The sequence below is a fragment of the Echeneis naucrates genome, chromosome 9 (genome assembly GCF_900963305.1).
Source record: "Echeneis naucrates chromosome 9, fEcheNa1.1, whole genome shotgun sequence".
Taxonomy (NCBI): Eukaryota; Metazoa; Chordata; class Actinopteri; order Carangiformes; family Echeneidae; genus Echeneis; species Echeneis naucrates.
Genome location: NC_042519.1, coordinates 6,650,770 through 6,671,167, shown reverse-complemented (window position 1 = coordinate 6,671,167; position 20,398 = coordinate 6,650,770). Strand labels below are relative to the sequence as shown.

The following is a 20,398-nucleotide window of genomic DNA, read 5'->3' as shown; positions in this document are numbered from 1 at the left end:
TTAACACGTGCATATATTCATCCAGGGAGCTCATATTGCATATTAAATTTCTTCAGATTTTTCATCTGATGTGAAAAAAATGGTTCATACATTTTTATTCAATGAAAAACGAGTTGATTGTACCTGAAAGTACACAGTCCAGTATGGGATAAGGGCAAAGAAGACTGGGAGGATTTTCACCAGGGATTTAACTTCTTCTACCTTCTCCTCAGGAAATTTACCTCCATAGGTCACTTTGGCAGTGTCTAGTAGTGTTGGTTTGTTGCTTCATGGGAATTGAAAAAGAAAAAAAGAAAAATAACCTTTAAAATGCAATTTGGAAGTGCACTGTGATTGACAGCAAAAAATAAACACATAAATACATCAGGAATATATTAGAATTATTTTGAACTCTTGGAGTGTGAGAATTAATCAGCCTTTTCATGAACATCTCACTCCTAAATAACAGCACTTCTAGACAGCAAAGAAACTTTATTTTAAAGCTTATAATCCCCATCTCAGGAGAAAATGCCTTAATAAGAAATTCTTGAAAGGCTATAGGATTGTCCAACTTAAAATATTCAATGTCAAGTTTTTGAACCAATTGTGCTACTTTGGTTCAAAGTTAAGTAACTGCACTTCAGAATAACTTCTCACTACAGGGAATGAAGATGAATGCCAGTGGAAAAAAAAAGAGAATTATACAGGAGATCAAAAGAGGCTTTAACATAAAGGTCTATCAACAACAACTGTGTGTGTTATTCCACTGGATCAGTCACCATCCAACTGAACTCTGCTATGAACTGAAAGATTGAAAACTGTCGGAAAGAGCTTTCCCATTGAGACTGATGAATGCTTTGCTTCACCCAAGTTATTGTGAAGATGCTGTTTATAAGTCAGTGGATATTTTACCACTGTCTGCCAAAAACCTTTATGCCATCTATTTCCTATCAGGAGGAGATGTCTGAAACTGAGTGACAAATAGCAGTGACATGTGATTCTCACCGGAGGACATTAGGTTCCTTTGGTTTTTTAGACCAACAGGCAAAGCTCAGGATTTTGGCCATATCTGTGAAGGCGCTGCCATCAGCAGGTTTGGTAATAAAAACAGTTCGGCCCAGGAGAAAGACCAAGAAAGAGACCCCGAGGCACACTGCTGGGATGGTGTAGCCAACCACAAAGCTGATATTTTGCTGGATGTAGGCCACACCTCCAAGAGACAGGATGGCTCCTAAATTAATGCACCAGTAGAACCAGTTGAAAAATCTTCGCGTGGCCTCCGGTCCCCTGTCTTTGACCTGAATTCACATACAGAAGCAGGAAAACACATGCACAAAAGGAGATTATTAAAAAAAAATTACATGATTCAGTAATCTAAAGGAAAAGACCCTGAACCCTATGCAAACTACAGCTGTGTCACAACTGTTTAACTGTCAACCAACTGCCTTCGTCAGCTACAGTATAAAAGAAGTCTGGTCATGAGCAGTTTGATAGGAAAGTTGCCACAGAGATTTGGCAATTAACTCCAAAATGACCTAATCTTTTGCATTTGACGAACAGTTACATGAGTGCACAAACATGCTCTACAAATACCAACTGGACACAGAACAGAAAAAAGACAATCTGCACTGACAAAGAGGAACAATGATCACATGGTGAAACTAACAGTGAAACAGGCTAAAACATCTGTGTCTAGTGTTATAGGGACAGGAAATTGGTAAAAAAAATTTATAAGACTCCAAAAGAGGGGGGATTTTTTTTTCTGAGGGGAGAAATGAAATATAATAAAATAAAAGGCAATCTTGTGTTTAATTTTCATCCTCTTAAAGCGGTTTTGACTATTCCTACGGAATTTACCATGACTAAAAGCCTACACCATTAGCTTACCCAAACTGCAATAAATTCAGTTATACATCTATGAAGACACATAGTATTTTTCTCATGGTGGCACTGGGCCGTTCTACATGCAGTTGTCCCTGTGGAGGAAAAGATTTTATCAGTGTGTGATGAAGTGGATATGACTTTTACAAATGAGCAGAAAAGATGCAGCAGTAGAGCTAAAATTAACAATTGGGGAGATAATGTCACGGCATTCTCAAGGCAATGCTAAGCATAAATCTTTCTGGGGTCCCTCACTGCACTTTTGCAGCATCAGTAACAAAATCACTTGACTGTCCTAAGTTACCCGCAACTGCACTATAACACATTTTACAATAATACACATAGGAGGTAATTTGGCTTTTGTTGCTTCTACATTTACTTTTGACACAAGATCAATCAGAGTAAGTAGTTGTGTTCCCCCAGGTCTTTATTCATGTCAAGGCAGGACATTTTACAGAAACTGAGCAATTTCAAATATAAATATCTTTTATTTCTGCTAAAAGAGCATGAATGGGTAAAAATCTGATATCAAGTGATGAATTTCATTTCTAGCACTTAGAGGAAAGTATTACTGATTAATTTGGTGCTTTAGAGTTGTCTTTGAACTTATAATATATCTGGAATAAATAAAAACGTTGCAAATAAGTAATGCTGCTTTAGCTTGTGCGTTGCAGTAAAAGGCCTTTTCTCTTTTGCTTTCGTTCAATATATGGATTGGGCTTGACATTGTACATGCTGTGTATGAACGCAATCAAAAGGAGCATTGACAGGAACATGAAAATCTTGTATTGAGTGTAGTGGGATCAAGTGCAAAGCATACTCCCCCTGCCAGTCCTCTTTGAAAGGCTTAATGCATTCCTGATTCGATTACTGTGAGAAACAATGATCACATTGATGAACTTTCCTACTTATTAAACTGCTTCTTACAGGTCCTCCGTATGATTTGATGCTTATTATTTTGTCACTGAACTGCTTGATGTGCCGTGTCCTTTGCCATTAACAGCATAGTTCCTGTATGTTTGTCACTGTTTTTATACAAGTAAAAAACAGAAGGGTTGTTAGTTACCCTGTATTATAGAGTACAATGTCTGACCATGATGATCGAAGGAATGCATATTTAAGTGAAATGTTACGGTGCTGTAGAAAACCCATCATATGTCTGACAACCATGACTTCACACTGCACACCAAATCTTACACGTCTACATGAGAAAAATAATAATAAACATACAAACAACCAAAAAAAAAAATTTACACATTTATTTAACAGAGATTTTGGTAATTGAAAGAAATAATGTCCATACTGTACCTGATCTGCTCCAAAGGGAGTGATGTTTGACTTCACAGTGCCCACACCCAATGCAATTAAAAAGAGTCCAGTATAGACTATCGGGCCACAATACGGGGCACGAACAGGGCAGGTTACATTGCTTGGAGGGGTACTGTTTGTGCTCAGACATTCAGCAGGTTGCACGGGAAATGCCACCTCTTCTCCACATAGGTAGATCCTGGTGTCGTTATTTGAAATGAAAGGGAAAAAAAGCAAGCCAGCCAGATATAGGATCAAACTTGAAGCAATGGTCCAGAATTTCCCAACGTAGGCGTCTGCCAACCAACCTCCGAAAGGTGAAATCAGGTAAGTAACTCCCATGAACACCAGAGGTGCCTGACTTGCCTGAGTGCCCTCCCAATAAAAAGGACTGCCATTGAGAAAAAGAACCAGATTGGATGTGATGCCATAAAAGGCAATCCTTTCTAAAGACTCTGCCAGAAGGATGGCAGCACATGCCAGTCTTCTTCCCAGGAAAACTGGTGGTGGTGAGGGGCTGCTCACAGATGAGTCCAAAAGAGGTGTGCTCTCACTGGCATCCCTGTTGTTAGCCATTCTCAACAGACTTAGTGGCTTAGGTTCCTGCTGATTACCAAGAGTTCAAACCTGAGAGGAAAACACAAAGTAAGTTATACGGGTTAACCAAGCGTTGTCATCCATTTGTACACCGAAAAACAGTTAGTTGTGCCACAGTACTGTCACGATATGTGAATAGTCCAAGCAGAGTCCCTTTCCTTATCGCATGTACCACAGGCACTTTTAAAAGTGTTAACCTAGCTTTAGCACAATTAGCACTTGTTTAGAGTTTGGTTTTTACGTTACCTTTACGGAACTGAAAAACTGCCCTGGCGTCCTCGTTATCTCCATGAAGCTAGATAACATGTACCGCTTAAATATTTACTTTATCTCGTCTCAAATCGACACTTCATCAACGGAGAACTGTAAGTCAACAACAGCAAAACAGTCACAGTACTATCGCGTGACACATAACTCAGTCAACACAACTGTCACGCTTGCATTTCCCCGGAGACGATCTTAAAATGAACGGGACGTCGTGTTCCTGCGCAGACGGCCGGTCCATGTGATTTGACAGTTAGTTCCGTTCACGCGGACGTTGTACCACCGAGAGAGGGAAGCGTTTGTGCGGTTTTCTTTTTTTTTATTATCCAAATCACAACTGATTCGGCGTTGGCAGCCGTGTCACGAGACAGAAGTATGTTCTGGATCTACTCTAATATCTCAGATAGGTTCCTACATTAAAGTTGTAGCGGGCAAAAAACCGAAATGGGCTAAATTGTCTATACGAAATATACTGTGTATGTTTATAAACTACAGCGACGTGTTTCCAGGGGAACATATAGCAGACGGACTTGTAAACATTTCAGGCGTGTTGCTGCCAACTATGGAGCTAGCTGCTAGCAATGCCCAACGCCTAACATGCACCACCGGCATGGGTCCAGGAAATACGAGAGCTCCGCTTAGCAAGCCAAAAAAACTGCATCCAGAAGCTCGGCTTGCTGCGCCATTCCCTTTGGTGTCCGTTAATGTGCACATGTTGAGCAGTTAGCTCAGTCTTTTGGTGGAGACATGAAATTACTCTTTCTTGCCTGTCTCAGTCCTAAAACAGGGAACCACACAACAGCTGACAGAATAAGGTAATTTGCTTCTTGCTAAGTGTAGCTAGCTACAACAGCTGCAGCTAAATGTTAGATAACCAGGGATATCGAAAGTTAAGCCGCTGGTCTGAAACTACCTGCCTTACTGTACCCCGGCCACATCGACCAGCTCTGAATGGGGGATCCCGAGGCGTTCCCAGTCCAGAGTGGAGAGATAACAATATGCTCTCTCCACCTGGTCCTCGGTCAGCACCGGGGCCTCCTCCCAGCTGGACTCCCAAGGGAGTCGCCCAGGAGCCATCCTTGCCAGATGCCCGGACCACCTCAACTGGCCCCTCTCAATGCAAAGGAGCATCGGCTCTACTCTGAGCTCCTTATCCTATCTCTAAGGCTTCTGAGGAAGCTCATTTCGGTCGCTTGTAATCGCGATACCTGAGTTAGTTTCAGTGTTTGCTTAACCACTCGTGACTTCTTCCCAGCTCCTGACCCACATGTTTCTCTGATTTCTAGGTCTCACATTGAGTCAGCAGGACACACTTGTGAGCTCAGAGATGTGGCAGAATTTCAGTCACCTGCTGAAGTGGCCAACCTTGTATGTCAGCATCCCCCATTTGAGGGTGCCCTGGCCATTCATCTGTACAGAGCAGGCAGACTCCTCATGGGTAAACGTTCTTTCTGTCATATGATCTGTTCATTTAGCTACTGTAGCCTACATATTTCCAGTCATTTGCGGTGCCATTACAGACCTGGAAGCGCACAGCTACGGTGTGACTAAATGTTAGAACCTTTCTCTTTTATGTTTAACCTTTACAATAGACGTCCAAGTGCCATTCGGCGTCATATTTGGCGGAACAGACATAAATGAAGATGTGAAAGTTGAACAGAAGCGTGTGGTTATGGAGCAGGTGCTACGGAAAGCCAGGTGATGTTTCCTCAAACTGCTGTTTTGAACCATTTCATTCCAAAAAGCTACCAATTGTTTTTTTTTTTCTGTAATATCCTTTTTATTAATATTTCTAAGGAAATAAATGATTTCACAATAAATATAATAATTATTTTGCATTGAATCCCAATGCAATACTAATATCTTAAAAACAACATTCAAATATACAAGTTTGCAAGTGTACAAACTGCTGTAGCTCACAATATGACAATTTTCCAAAGAGCTTTTTGTGACATCGCAGTGCATTTTCCATCTTCAGTTTTCCACATAAATCTTCACATAAATCTGAGGTCAGGTGACTGTGGTGTAAAACCTTTGGTTGTCTTTGGTTTTCAAGTAGATCTCTCAAGGGTTTGAGGTGCTTGGAACCACTATCCTGCTGCAGGATGAATCTTTCTACACAAAGATGCAAAAGTAGAGGGGGTACAATGTGTCTGTCTGTAGCATTACTTTCAAGTTTGATGTATTGATCTTTTGATGGTGAGGTCTTTTTTTGTTTTTCTCACGTACAAAGTCGTGGTTTGAAAAGTTATTGACTTGACCCTTCCACATTCATATGCCATTATTGGTCCTATCACACGTTCCCCTTGATTAGCAAGAGAAAAGCAGTTATATTCATCAGAAGTACAGATGCGGCTCATAACATTAATTATGAGTACCCGATTTTGATGTGCATAGATGTTATTGTGCACACTCATCCAGTGACTTGGCTTTTATGCAACATTAAAATGTAATCATTATTGTTATCACATATGCCTGTGACTGCCCTGCTGTTATAAGGTAGCAGATAGATGGTGCATTGATTGTTAGTCCTGATATTAACAATGTATCACAACATGTTCTAATCACTTTCTTTTATAGAGGGCTGGTGCAGACATCATCACCCTGGATTGAGCAGGAAGTAAATGTGATTCTTTATACCTCTAAATATGGAATCAAGCCATCCTCTTATTTCATTAATCATGTGATTCTTAGTCTTAGACATACTAACATATATGTTAAAGAGTTCCAAGCTGACCAAAGAATTATTGTCACGGATGTGATCAATTGAATAATGAAATGTTGCCATAAATCACTGCAAAGGTAACCAAATTGAATATAGAAATAGTACTTGTAGTATTTTTTTTATATTTCAATATTTTGCTACAAAGTTTGCTACAAAGTTTTAATAAATGTTTGAATTATCTGTGGTGGTGCCTGGAGTACTGGCATGAAGGAATGAAGTTGAGCACATGCAAGCCAACCCCAGTTGTGCAAGTGGTGTGTTGTCTCCTCCCCTTTAACATTGAAAAATGTATCTGCACAGAGGCATATCAATACCTCATCTTTTGCCCTGGCACAAGATCCTGGAGTCTGTTACCATTATGGCGAAAATAGATGGTAGGGCATCTCTTTAGTAAATCTAAGAGGATCCCAGTGTCGTCGTGTTTTCACCCAAACCTTGATCATAAAATTCAGCCACCACCCTGAACCCATCTGGCCACTGACTAATAGAAGCTTGCATACTGTATGAGAAAATTTTTATCTCCCCACAGTTTATTTCTATACATTGCTCAATGCTTCGTGTTCTTGATGTATTCATCTTGATGTATGTTGACTTCAACTCGTGAGCCAGTTGTCCTCCTTATATGTATTCAGTCTGGAGAGGTGTTTTATTAATACAGATGCTTGTTTATTTTTGCTACACAATTTGGCGGCTAAAATAGATTAAACATGATGATACTATTATGATAGGTTTGAAAATATGAAAAAAAAAACATAATGCTATCAGTCAGACGAATCTTTAAATTTCTTTGTTGTATTTTGTCCATTTTTGACAAATTGAATGGATTTAAATATGTTGTGAGAGAGGTGGAGAAAGATTTTAAACATTCCGGTGCAAACAACCAATTTAATGGATAGTAACAAAACAGGTTGATAAGGTGCTCATAATTGTATTGTAATTGTATTTATATTGAATTTTTCGAATATATTACAGTGATGACAACAAACCTATTTGTTTGCATGTTTTTGCTTTGTTTTGATATTTCTTTGATCAGGTTCGCGGTTGCGTTTACTGACAAAATGAAGAAAGAGGCAGAATTATTCCTGGTATGATTCTTCTGTAACATAATACACCCATATAATAGTTACACTGATTACACTGATTAAGCATTGATGCCTATTGCATGTTTACGTCGGTTTCTTATGTTGCTAATTTGTGCTATTAATACTATTTGTCTTACTGTTGTTGTTGTTCAAATGTATTTGCTGCAATACTGCGGCCAACCCCCAAATTTATACACACTGACCCATGTGTTAGTAAGGAGCTAAAATTAATAGTGAGAACAAAAGTTTTTTGTTTGCACTTCAATAGACAGCAGCAGCTTGACAGCTTCAATAAATACAACAGAAGGGCTTTTACTGCACAAACACAATAGCAAGCCCTGTCCATAGTAGTTTGGCATTAAAACAATATTAGTGTGTTTTATTCTCAGATTAGATTCCTGCTGTAGGCTGTAGATTGAGGCGAGTGGCATGCTTTATCTCTGCCATTTAGTGCTGACAGCAGGCAGACAGGATAGGCACTGAGAGGCATTGCCACGCTTTTTATTGTGACAGAAAACACACATAGAGAATGGATCTAGTGTGATAACATCCAGTCAATTTTCTCTCCATCCCCTCTGATTTATTTTGTAGCACACACATTATCTTAGCAACTGCTTTCATGACTCTTTTTTAAAGTTTTGATTTCCCCTGAATATGTTTGGAGCACAAAAAGCATTAATTGGTTATTTCTCCGACATAAAGAAAAAGAAAATCAAATCAATTCAAGTCTAATTTGAATAAACAAATCCTGCCTACAATTTCTGATTGATTTAAAACACTCAAGTGTTTCCATTTCTGAATCCATTCTAACCAGAATTTTATATTCTTTCTCTCCTTTTAAGCTATCCAACAGTGGCAAAATCTATGTCCAACCCCAAGGTAAGCTCTGCAGGATGAATATCGACGCCTGATGTTGTGCATCCCCAAACCATTGAAGTGTTACATTAATCAGCTTTGACATTTTTTCCTCCATTATCGTACTGTCTGGAGTACAGAGTTGTATTTGCTCTTGCCATTGGCCAATGTGCCATGTAGTGCAACCCAAATCACTCTTCCATGTTGTTTCCCACCAGTAGGCTTGTTTGGCAAATAGTGTCCCTTCACAGATTAGAGAAGAGCCTTGGGCCAGCTGCACGGCTGAGCCCAGTCCAGTGACAGCTCATTTTTTATGCTTGTCACCAGATAGTGATCACTATGAAATGCTTTTTACATTGACCACACAAAATTATTTCAAGCTCATCAAATCTATTTTGTTTGTTTTACTTTTAAGAGGTTCAATTTGTGTATTGCTTGAGGCATAATTTACAATGGGAGGTTTCATATAAACTATTTTGGAGTTACTCGTTTATTGATTAAAAGCCCCTTTGATCAACGTGCATTAGATCATGTCTGCAAAGGCTGATGTGCCCTGTATTTATCTGTGATTATTTTGCAGGCATCCAGACGGAAGTGAGTGAGAAATTCTGCTGGTCTGAATTCTTGAGGAGCTCAGGTATTGTTATAACTTCATTAGTTAGTTGCTATCCCAGCTGCTGTTGACACAGTTCTCACATTTACTAATTTATACCTTGAAAAGAAAATATTTCTTAATGAAATCTATTCTGAGCTCACCCAGAGTACACCCTGTACCAGTGACTACCTGGACAGGTCACCAGTTCATCATAAGGCCAACACACAGCCACTCACACTCAAACCTACGGACAATTTAGATCAGATGCTGCCCTTTACAAGTTGTGCCTTATCAGGTTAAGAAAATATTTCAAAATACAGTGGGGATATTTGTGCAAACCAAATCCACCTTGGGGGAACAAATAAAGCAGCCTACTGGCCTACCTTTTCTCAAGTCTTTAATGAGACAGGTGTTGGATACAATGTTTGAGGCAATAAGATGTAGAGCGATTCAAGCTTGCCTGTAAAATGGGATTAATACTGTCATTCTAACCAGATACACAAAGCCATGCCGCATATTTGTAACAGTTTGCAATACATGAAACTCTGCAGGCTGCAATCAATCTTTTTCTTCTTTCCACGCTCCCAACATCTAAGAGGTTCCAAGAGCATACATTTATTCTGTGCTATGTTATATGCAGTGTGGTGATCAGGGAAGCTAGAGTTTTGGGCAGAATCCCACATATCTAGCCTTCCCCCCTTCACTTCTGCAGCCTTCAGCTATTGCTGAGTAAATATGCAGTAACACCCAGCATATTCCCCACAAACAGCCTGGACTAAATTGGGCATTGCAAGATGATGTCCATCTCAGGTGCATTAGTGTTCTCAGAGAGCACAGTTGACTACAGTTGATTTATAACCCTCCAGCCAGGGCCATTTTTCACCATGCTTCACGACCAGTGCAATGAATTCTAATTGCCTGCAGTTTCTTTCCCATTTGCTATATTTGAATTGGGAGTCACTACTGCTGCTGTTTTCCTCAGATGTGATGAAAGAGCTGTAAATTGACTCATAGTTGTCTATAGAGCTATAAACATTGTTCCACTTTCTGCATATGTGTTGTTTGAGGTGTTAATGTGTGTGAGTCATTTTCTATAGAGCTACGTTAGATACATCATAAAACACAAGTCAGCTCTCTCCTTCTCTTGCTGCGGTGTCAACAAATTATCTGAATTTTTATTGCATTTGTGCGAATCAGGGGTTAGTGAAGCTGACCTCAAACTGGAGAGCTGAGACTTAATCAAAGGATATGACAACTGATCCTGCAGCCTTGTGTTGTGAATTTGATTTTTGTGGGTTGTGTTAAGAATGAAAAGTTTTTAATCATTGTATAATTGTCTTTAGGTTGTCACGGCTGTAATTTCTCTCAGTAATTAGTAATTAGTCCTATTTTTAAATCTCGATTAATCAGTGTGTCTTCTTTAGTTATCAGTTTCAACTGCTTCACTTATGTTTTCCTAAAAACGCACAAGCCAGTGCAGTCTTGACAGAAGTGACTCCTCCAGGAACCTGTATTCTTTCCTGTCAGCTCGCATCCTCCTTTTTTTCTTCACACACACTCCCAGCACAGTAGGGGGCACTATCCTATATGTGTGTTGTCTCCTCCCAGATCTTGGCTACAAGTTGTACGTTTTCATACCTCCATCTGGTGTGACATCAATTATCATTACTAAATAGCAAAATTGGAAAATTAAAGAAGGTATGAAGCTGTTAATAAATGTATTTGGTACCGTCGAGTGTGGCAGAAGCACACGTAAAAAAAACACTTCAGAATATGAAAGAGGCAAAGCAACTCCTCCTGCATTCTTGAAGACACATGACTATACTGTATGTGTGTCACTAATCATCCTTTGGGTTTCATATACCCTGCTAAGGCACCAACTTCAGCACTGCAATCCAGAAGCTGTCACTCTATGAAAGGAATTCAGTCTTATGTTGTTTGTGTCCCCCGCTGTGCGGCTCATGAGGTGGGGTTAAGGGGATGCTGTACATGAGAAAAAGAGCCCTGAGTCATATGCAGTGAGACTTTACATCACTGGCAGATGATGGGCAAACAAGCAGGCAGTCTGTTGTCACCTTGTCCAGTTGGACCTCAGATGATTGATGCTGAATAAACTACACATGACACTTTCAGCAAAGTGGCTTTATTAATATATCATTAAAAAGGCAAAGCAGGAACAGTGTGTTAACCCTTGCGTTGTCCTCAGGGTCAAACATTACCTGGCCACAAGGATGGCTGTATAAAAAGGTGGGGTGTCCACTCATTAAGTACAGTGTTGTTGCACTGTTGAAAAGGGAAAACCCAGACAATGACAAAGGTTGTTTCTTCAGGCAAAAAAGATTTGGAATCTGTAATTCAATTAATGCCCCCCCCAATAGTGAAACAAAAAAAAAGTTACATTACATTTCATTGGTTTGATTGATATCTGATATTGCAAGGTGTTAAGTTGCACACAGACACAGATATCCACCCTGTGTTCCTGTGATTTTATTATTTTTCTTATATTTAAAATGAAATTGAGTGTCTGTTGAATGTTTGAACCCACTACGTACTTTTTCCTGTTGTGATTTTTTTACAACAGAACTAAACAAGCACACAGTGAAACTGCAGCAAAAATCTGCTACTATTGTTTGGTACAGCTTGGTATGTGTTGTTCTGTATCAAAATGCTGCTTCATTGCCTAAACTTTCTGCCTGATGTTGGTGCATTTCCACCAGTACAATTGGTTGTTAACTAAAATACACATCATAAATATCAAGCAACTGACAAAAACTACATTGTACTACTTAAAGTAATTAAAAGCACTGTCTGTGCTTTTCCTATTGTCAAAGATTAAGAAATTGTGCAACTGTGTCTGACCTCACACATTTGTGGCTTGCAAAGCCAATTTGTATACAAACTATCCAACCTCTTCAAAATTGATACCAAATTTAGTTATATTCCTTTTTTTTTTTTTTTTCCCATTGAGATGTTATCATTTTTTTTACACCCTGCAGACTCTGCTCTCTTTGTGTCACCCTGTGCCACTCAACAGATTAAAAGGAGCTGTTCAGATAGAAATGTGCGCCCACATCCATGCACACAGAGATAGACACACACAAACTGATTAAAGTATTCGGGATTGTTTCAAATGCCCCTCTGAAATCAAAGGCAAACGAACAAAAGTGTGTTTTGCACACAACTCACAGAACTGCAAAGAGAGGAAAAGACTGCTGCTGGCACAACAGATGATTTGCACAATTTGTTTTTCTCCCCTGGGGAAAGATGAATAGCAGCTCAGGTCCAAAGGCGTTGTTTATTTCTTTGAATTTCATGTTCGTTTTGACAGGTCTGTGCTGTAGTGTAATTCCAGCAATGATCCATTATTTTCCCCCCTACTCTGTGGTAGTGATATGGGTGTTTATGTTAGCCAGTGTGCTTGCTCATCCTGTGAATCAATGCAAGGAAGTCCGATATCTCCCACAGTTGAAGAGCTTTTTTTGACAATCGGCTACTCGGATCAGGGTCAGTGGTCAGACTACCTGCTGTCATTTTAAGATGCTCTTTAGTAGCATTAGAAGAGCTGCCTCAGCCTCCTGATCTGGACTTATCTGGCAGCAGGGGATTTCACTCGATAGTCACTACATTTGAAACACGTGCTGTTGTCTGTTTGTGTGTCATTTTCTAAATGGTTTTCAACAACATTTGTTTGTGTTTACATCGAGTCATTTTATTCTATTGGTTCTTTAGATCTTAATGATGTTGTTTTACACCAACCTTGTTTCGAATTTACATGAGTATTGTCTAAAGTGTAAAGACCCTGCCATATTGGCTTTAATGGCCTCTTCACTTATTTCGTTTCTTTGTTCCACATGGGGAAAGTTAAATCTATGAAATATAACTGTTCTTGTTTGGTGATTTGGCCCATCAATTTGGCACAGACTTAGATATCTCAACAAGTTTATGATGGATTGCAAGTACAACCCCACAGGACTGCAGACTCACAGTCTAGTTAAGCTCAATTTAAGTGCAGCTTTACTTCTGGGTCCACCTCCCATGTAAACCTCCTGACAATATACAGTGTAAAGCAATCATCAGTTCGGAGTTCATTAGAAGATACTTATTGTGGAAAAATGCGAGGGTGCCAATCAGATGTATGCTGCCCTCGATAACAGTGCAGGGCTCTTTCATCCTCTGTCTTTAGAAGGTGAGGTGCTGTACAGTCATGGTTGGCAGTGAATAAAGTTGTATGGGAGCCAGTTTCTGACTAATCTCCGGATTGATTCTGAAAGCCGGATGATCTGCGAGTCATTTTACTGGCCCTGTCTCTCTCATTAAAGTGCGGTTCCACAAAGCATTTGATATTGTTTGCATGATGTCAAGTTAGCTCATTTTAACACTGAACTAATGCTCCTGCTTTTTAGTTAGGACGCTGTATTACACACTGATTAGGCTGCAACCTTGCAATGTTTTCAGACTGTTTCCCTTTTGAGCATTACAACTCTGATCAGAGAATTGTGCAAGCACATTAGTCATCGCTGTCGAGTTTTCTCCATGACCTTGGGTGATGCATTGCTTTCATTATCTGCCGATGTACTTGGGATGTTCATTATGCAGTGTTTTGATATTGTGCCGCTGTCTTTCTCTGTGTCTGGCTTCTCTCCAGGTGTAAGCAGCAAGCATGTGGATGAGCTGCATGTCTTTCTGTTGGTGTGTGGCATCAGAAGAGTCAAGGACCCCCTCTATCTGGTGAAGATATTTTCAGGTATATCATACAATTCCTTAAGATGGCACTTTGTTATTTATCAATCTATCCATCTAGCTATCTGTCTATCTATCTATCTATCTATCCGCACACACACCAGTAAAGAAGCAACAGTATAAGTGGATCAGTTAAAAGAGGGTACGGCCTTCCCTGCTGCCATATCTCCAGTTGCAGTTAATTGAAAATGTATGAGTGAGTGCAATGAGATACTTAGGAGTGCCCATATTGGATGTAGAAAGACATTTTTTTATCTTAATGCTGTATCTTCTTTTGATGCCCATCTTATTTATCTTATATTCATCAGACAAAATCCTGTGGGAGAATTACCCCCTGATTGGTAGCATCAGTGGGTCTTTTATTCAATCAGATTTTACTTTCATAACACCCAGTTATGGTAATAAGACAGCGCTAGAGGGCGTCAAATTCTGTATTAAATGTTTAATCCATATTGGAGAATCAAATGTGTGGATTTTAACAGGACATTTCTTGGAATTGAATCCAGTTGAATTGTAGTATTCATGGGCTTCAAAATTCAAACATGGTGGTGCACTAAGATGTTCATTTCTTTTTGCCAAACCAGTGTTTTTTCATCAGTCAGATTTATTTTGTGTCTTTCAGAATGGCATTGTGAGAACCCGCTGAATGTTTTAGTCATTATTGGGCCAAAGGTAAGTACAGTTATCTGGTAAGGAGTTTTGTTTTTTCATGCTTGCCTCTGTACTGTGACTGTACTGCTGAAATTACATACAAGCCACCCTGACAATGTAGGCAGCCTGTAATTGGATGTAGCAGAGATACTGGCTTTAGCTGTTTAGCTGGAATTAAAAGCACAATGCTGAGAGGTAATGGCAATCTTCTTCCCTTTGTTTGGTGTTTTGTTTGGTTTTTTTTTTTTTTTGTTTGGTTTTTTTTTTTTTGGGGGGGGGGGGGTTGCTTTGTTTTTTTGTTTTTTTTGTCTACCTGGCTGACTGGCTGATGTACTGATGCATTTCCTGCTTCAGATGAGTGCTTACCTTTGAGTAGTGACCTGTATAAAGCGCTGTCACACACCATCATGTTCCTGTCCTGTGTGTCATCCCTGAAGACAAGAGCAGCACACATACACACAGTGTGGTTTCATGTCAAGCAAATGAAATAATTGGAAAAAAGCCACTGAATTCTGAAAGCCTGCAATGATTTGATATTCATAAATCAACCAGTTTTCCAGAGGAGGGAGACTTTACACATGTGCTGCAAAAGTTTTGTTTTTTTTGTTTTTTTTTTTTTGGTTAATTCGTTTGTTTTCTTTTTTAGGGGGGGGCACTGATTGCACTTTTATGCTGCTCTACAAATAGAAGTCATAACCCAGTCGACAGCAGCTCTTACTCTGCTCTTACAGCTGATCTGTTTTCTGTTTTCCCCTCATTTCCAATCTCTCACTCATTGATTTCTCTGTTTCTTTTCCACCTGACTTGCTTTGGTATGATGTCAAATTACAGTGTTTTAGTGTCACTTCAAACAGTGGTGTCATGCAAAAAGGTATGTTCTGCTTTAGTTGTGCTCAAAAACAACTCAATTAGACATGGCCAAGGGCTCATACACTGACTTACTGCGGCTTATGTGCTCTGCTCTGCTTTGTTGTTTGATGAAATGGTTCACTGGAAGCAGACGTGTGATTCATCTTGACACCCCTGAATCACAGTGGAAATGTGTTTATTTGTTTGCCGGAGAAATGAAAAGCCATACATTACTGGGATGATAAACAAGTTTTTGCATTGTATGTCAGATTTCTCCTCTGATAATTTTGGGACTCCACAGTTCATTAAACATACACACTGTTGGTTATATTTAATAACATAACAGTAAGATGTACAAATGAAAATGGAAGTTGGACTTAGACATGCTTTGTTCAGGCTGTCATGAATCCACCATAAATCCACAGCTACTTCATTCAAGTAATAACCGCTCTGGCTGCACAGCATCTGTCATTAAGAGGAAAATTCAGGTCAGTTTGTCAGAAATGACACATCTGGCTGCTCTGTGACTAGTTTTTATCAAGCAAGACAATCTGTAGAATATTTTATATTACAAATAAATGAAAAAAATATTAAGATTATTGCAAAAAAATTACAATAGTTCTAAATGCAGTAGCAGATGTTGCCACAATTTATTCATTTCTTCAACCGCTTTTTTCCATTTCCAGGTCGCAGGCGTTTGCACCATATTTGTTGTTAAAAGGATAAAAGAGTGAGATAGTGTTGCTAGTGTCTCAAAACAAGAAAACTTGGACAAATCAAAGCAATGATGCGGCATCTAACTTCCTCTCACATTTTTGTTGATTCACCTTTGAGCAGTGCAGAATCTGTGCTTAAATCATTTGTTATTGTTAATACAGCCTTTATCATCATTTATCCCCCATTGTTGCTAAATCCCAGATTACACAATTAAACCAAAGTGTTCTTAGTTTAAATTCTTAGATTTTAATGCACACATGTAAAGCAGATTCAATATAGAAATTCCGTGAGCAATGAAATGAAAGAAAAAAAAAAAAAAGTAGGCGCTTGCTTGGCAGCATCTTTGACCTAAATTGCTGTTTTGACTTTTTTGTGGGCAGGCTAATGCAGGCAAATCCCACATTGCAATTAATCAGATTGGCCACCCACCACACCCTGACCCCAATCTTTGAAAATACAGGATTTTCACAGAATGATTTTCTCGTGATAGAAATTATTAATTCCATCAGTTTATTTTCTCCTCCTCATTAAGTCATTGCAGCTCTCCTTGATGAAAACAGAGCTCAGAAAAAGTGACTTTCTAATCTCCGTCGCTTTCAGATTGATCCTGTCTTCACTGTTGAGCTGGAGGCCGTTGTCAGCAGGTAAGCCTTCAGTTTTGTTTAGTTTACTTTTCTTTTCTTTATCAGTTACCTTATCAAACTTTGCAAACTTTCAATCTAATCTGATCTTGCTCCTGTGAAAAATGTGAAACTCCTTTTCTCCTCGTTTTTCCCTTGTGGCACAAAAAAATATCCTCACAAATTCACTTCACTTCTATCTTAACATAATGTGAGCCGAATGCAGATATGCGGAGAGTGCCAAGATGCTCCAGTTTTTTGGGGGTGTTTTTTATCTGTTCCCCTGTCCTCAAGTCTTGGGTGATCTTTCAGTTTTTCGCCAAGGGCTTTCTACCACAACAACGATCTGTGCTCCAGGAATCTGCCCTATCTGGTTAGGACATTACCTGGACCCTCTGTATATTTCACACATAGGGCAATCATGTTCCCTGCCCTGGGCATGCCACTGCTGTTCAGCATCATTCACGCCTCTGTGAGCCCTGAATCAGGCAGAACTGAGCTTTTCCACTGTTTTTGCAGAACAGCAGGGGTCTTCCTGGCCCAGGAGAGGAGCCAACAGGAGCTACATGCTGCCATGAAAAAGTGCTTCGCTGTGGTCAACAGCTCCAACTCAGAGGGCATGTCGGCAGCCATCTTGGAGGTAAACGTCTTCAGTGCTTAGTGGTGAAGGGAGGATGCAATGTCAATCACTAGTCGATCTGCAAAACCATATTTTTTTGTTGCCTACGTATTGTGACACAGAATAATATTTAATATATGAGGATTATAAAAAAGACTTTGACACCTAAAGCCCTTGAACTGTGGATATTTACAGGAGTCCTCATCTCACTTTTTTTTACTCAGACACAATACTATCAGACTACTTCAGGGACAATTACACAAATTAATTGCTTGACTCCTATCTTCCCATTCCTGAGTGAGCAAAACCTGCAAATCCACTTAATCTCTTTTAAACAGTCAATTAAGACAATCCACAGTAGGCTTAAAGTCTGATTAGTATGTTAGCATGTTTCACTTCTCAACCTGCTGAAGGTATTAGCTGAGGCAGATTGTTAATTCTGTAAGTGAACTAAGGGACTGAAGAGCAGAATGGTCAGGATATATAATTTCCAAAGTACTTAAGAGCTTGTTTTTTTTTTTCCTTAGTAATGATAGAATGGTTGGGTAACTTTTGTCTTACTATGTGGATCTCAGTCTTGGACTTGTGAGTGTTAAAAACTCTCTTGCTTGAACAGGCTATGGATCTCGGGGTACCTGTGTTAGCCAGAGACATTCCAGGAAATGCAGCTGTGGTGCAACACGACTTCACTGGCCTGCTGTATGCTTCTCCTCAGGTATACAGTGACAATAGATGACCAGGTCACGATGAGCATTAAGCTCTGTTAAGCTTTAACACTGACTAGGTTGGGTTATTGCTCATAGGCTGTAGATGGCATCTACTCCTTTCACTTCATCGGACCAGAAAGGTACTTACTGCTCATAAGATGTATTGAAGTCCTGCCTCAGAGTGCCTTAAGCTGTGGATCCCCTGTATAGTTTACTTTTAAAAAGTCTCATTGTTCTAAGAAAAAAAATGCTAACTTGACTTCACTTTGCAAAACTTTGTACTTTAAATTTCTCTCATTAGTCCAATCTAAGTAGGTAAAATATAGTGAAAGGGGCTGATGTCTTCTCAGGTACTTAGATTAGAATCAGAAAGTGAAGCCTTCAGGGATGGAGAAAACACATTATCACATAGTGATGCAACATATAGCATCAAGCAGCAAAGCACAAAATGAACTCCCCCATGAGAACTCTTCAGTCTGATATTTAATGAGATTTGATGTGAAAGGAGAAGACCATAGGATAAGGCCAGCTGACAGAGTGCTGGACCATGTCGCTGTCAAGACCCTAGCGTGATTTTGCTGTAAGGACGAAGGAAGATAAGTCCTCTGCGGCGGCGGCGGGGGGGGGTGTCACGTGAGCTCAGCTCAGCTCAGCTCAGCTACCAGATGGAAGCTCTTACAGCAACTTGGGCTGGATAAATCAACGACCTCAGCCAGGAATAATGGGCAGCAAGGGCTAGTCTTTCAGCCAAAACTTTCCTTGCAGTGTATCACACACAAGACTTTTGAGAAGACTTTTTCTTTTGCATGCTTTAGACTCCTGTCTGATTTCTAATTGACAGTACCTCAACTTGCACTTCTGTAAGCCTTCAAAGTAATTACATGAGAAGCATACGTATCAGAAATTCATCAGAAAAAAACGAACACACGCTTTAAAGAGAAAAATAGCCTTCCCTGTCTGGCTCTATAATTTTCCCTAGGAGTGAAGTGATTATAAGCATGCTGCTCATAAATTGAGCTTTAATCCTGTTGCTGAGGATTTATAGCTCTCATATGGCCATACAGAAGAGCTGTTTCCTACCAAGAGCCTCTCCAGACATAATCACATCACTTGAGTGAAGTGAAGTGGCCTGCTGACTGTCAGTGGCTAAAACTGTGTATGCCCATTGGCTCTTTCCTGCAGTCAGTGTTGGCTGCTATGTTGCAGGAACACTTTAAGGCAATTTAGCTTCATTCTGTTGGAGTCCTCTCTGAGTCTGATTGGATATCCAATGAACAAAGATTTAGGATGCTGTGTAGGTAAACTACAGCTGCAGCACCATTGCTCATTATTAATTGTCTAAATGTTATCCCCATTCACTTCCCATGTACCTGCACAGCTTAATAGTTTTGGTTTTTTTTTTTTTTTTTTTTGGTTGGTTGTTTGTTTTTTTCATAAGCAAATGGGAAGAAGCAGCTATTAGGACAGACTGAAAAGGTCCATTGGACACACATATCTGGGTGTGGAGGCACATATCTCCATCTTTTGGCAATGTATAGACATTTACTAAACAGTGCACAAAGGCTTTTATCTGAGTTCTGTTATCGTGCCGTGGATTTTCTTTTATAATAAAAAAAAAAAAAAAAACTTCAGTGACAAGCTTTAAGTGGCATTTGGCAGTAATTGAGACTCATTTTGCATTTATCCCCGCCAGGAATTCGTGCATCAGTCTCAGAGGCTGCTGTCAGACCATGAGTTGAGAGAGAGAGTGGTGAACAACGGAAAACGCTATGTGGAAGAGCATCACAGCCTGAAACACGAGAGAGAAACGTACCAGCAGTTAGTGGACGTTCTGCAATGAGTGTAAGGTCATGACATTCAACCTCACTAGGTGTACTTTCTCAGGGACTTCAGCAACATAGAACAGAGAAACACCCTGTGGGCATTCATGTGACTATCACAGGGGTCTTTATTCACTATTTTTTTAGGAAATCAGGTATAGAATCTATACAAAAAATGTGTTTTATCTGAACTGCAAAATTAAAACTATGCTTCAAAGCACTTTTTACCAAAGGACTATCATGGAAATGACTATCTATTAATATATTTTGTCCACTGTATTTGAGAATCACAATGTACTTGTAATGTTATTTATGCACTGTGATAAAATATGAGAGGCAAGGGTTCTCTGTTTATTCATGCTGCATAATAAAAGAGGCAAACAAGTCCA

At 39.6% G+C, this 20,398-nt stretch overlaps 2 protein-coding genes across 5 annotated transcripts in view; one reads left to right on the top strand and one right to left on the bottom strand.

The window, feature by feature from the left end:
• Positions 1-4,257, bottom strand: part of slc15a4 (solute carrier family 15 member 4) — a 24,610-nt gene extending 20,353 nt beyond the window's left edge. Inside the window, exons 1-4 of the mRNA XM_029510068.1 lie at positions 4,012-4,257; positions 3,169-3,795; positions 985-1,277; positions 124-265 (exon numbers count right to left, since the gene is read on the bottom strand). Of these exons, the coding sequence (XP_029365928.1) occupies positions 124-265; positions 985-1,277; positions 3,169-3,744 (1,011 nt within the window). The 5' untranslated portion in view covers positions 3,745-3,795; positions 4,012-4,257. The remainder of the gene's footprint in view (positions 1-123; positions 266-984; positions 1,278-3,168; positions 3,796-4,011) is intronic.
• glt1d1 (glycosyltransferase 1 domain containing 1) lies at positions 4,233-20,398 on the top strand. 4 transcript variants are annotated; one of them, XM_029510071.1, is made up of 12 exons: positions 4,233-4,402; positions 5,316-5,467; positions 5,622-5,727; positions 7,788-7,839; positions 8,679-8,715; positions 9,272-9,328; positions 13,932-14,030; positions 14,649-14,698; positions 16,844-16,887; positions 17,383-17,503; positions 18,099-18,197; positions 19,883-20,398. In XM_029510071.1, the coding sequence occupies exons 2-12, from the start codon at positions 5,464-5,466 to the stop codon at positions 20,027-20,029; spliced, it is 816 nt and encodes a 271-aa protein (XP_029365931.1). In that variant the 5' UTR covers positions 4,233-4,402; positions 5,316-5,463; the 3' UTR covers positions 20,030-20,398. The 4 variants fall into 4 exon arrangements, with proteins under 4 accessions (XP_029365931.1, XP_029365932.1, XP_029365930.1 ...); XM_029510070.1 differs by lacking the exon at positions 4,233-4,402 and adding an exon at positions 4,447-4,844 and having other exon boundaries at positions 17,388-17,503; XM_029510069.1 differs by lacking the exon at positions 4,233-4,402 and adding an exon at positions 4,484-4,844.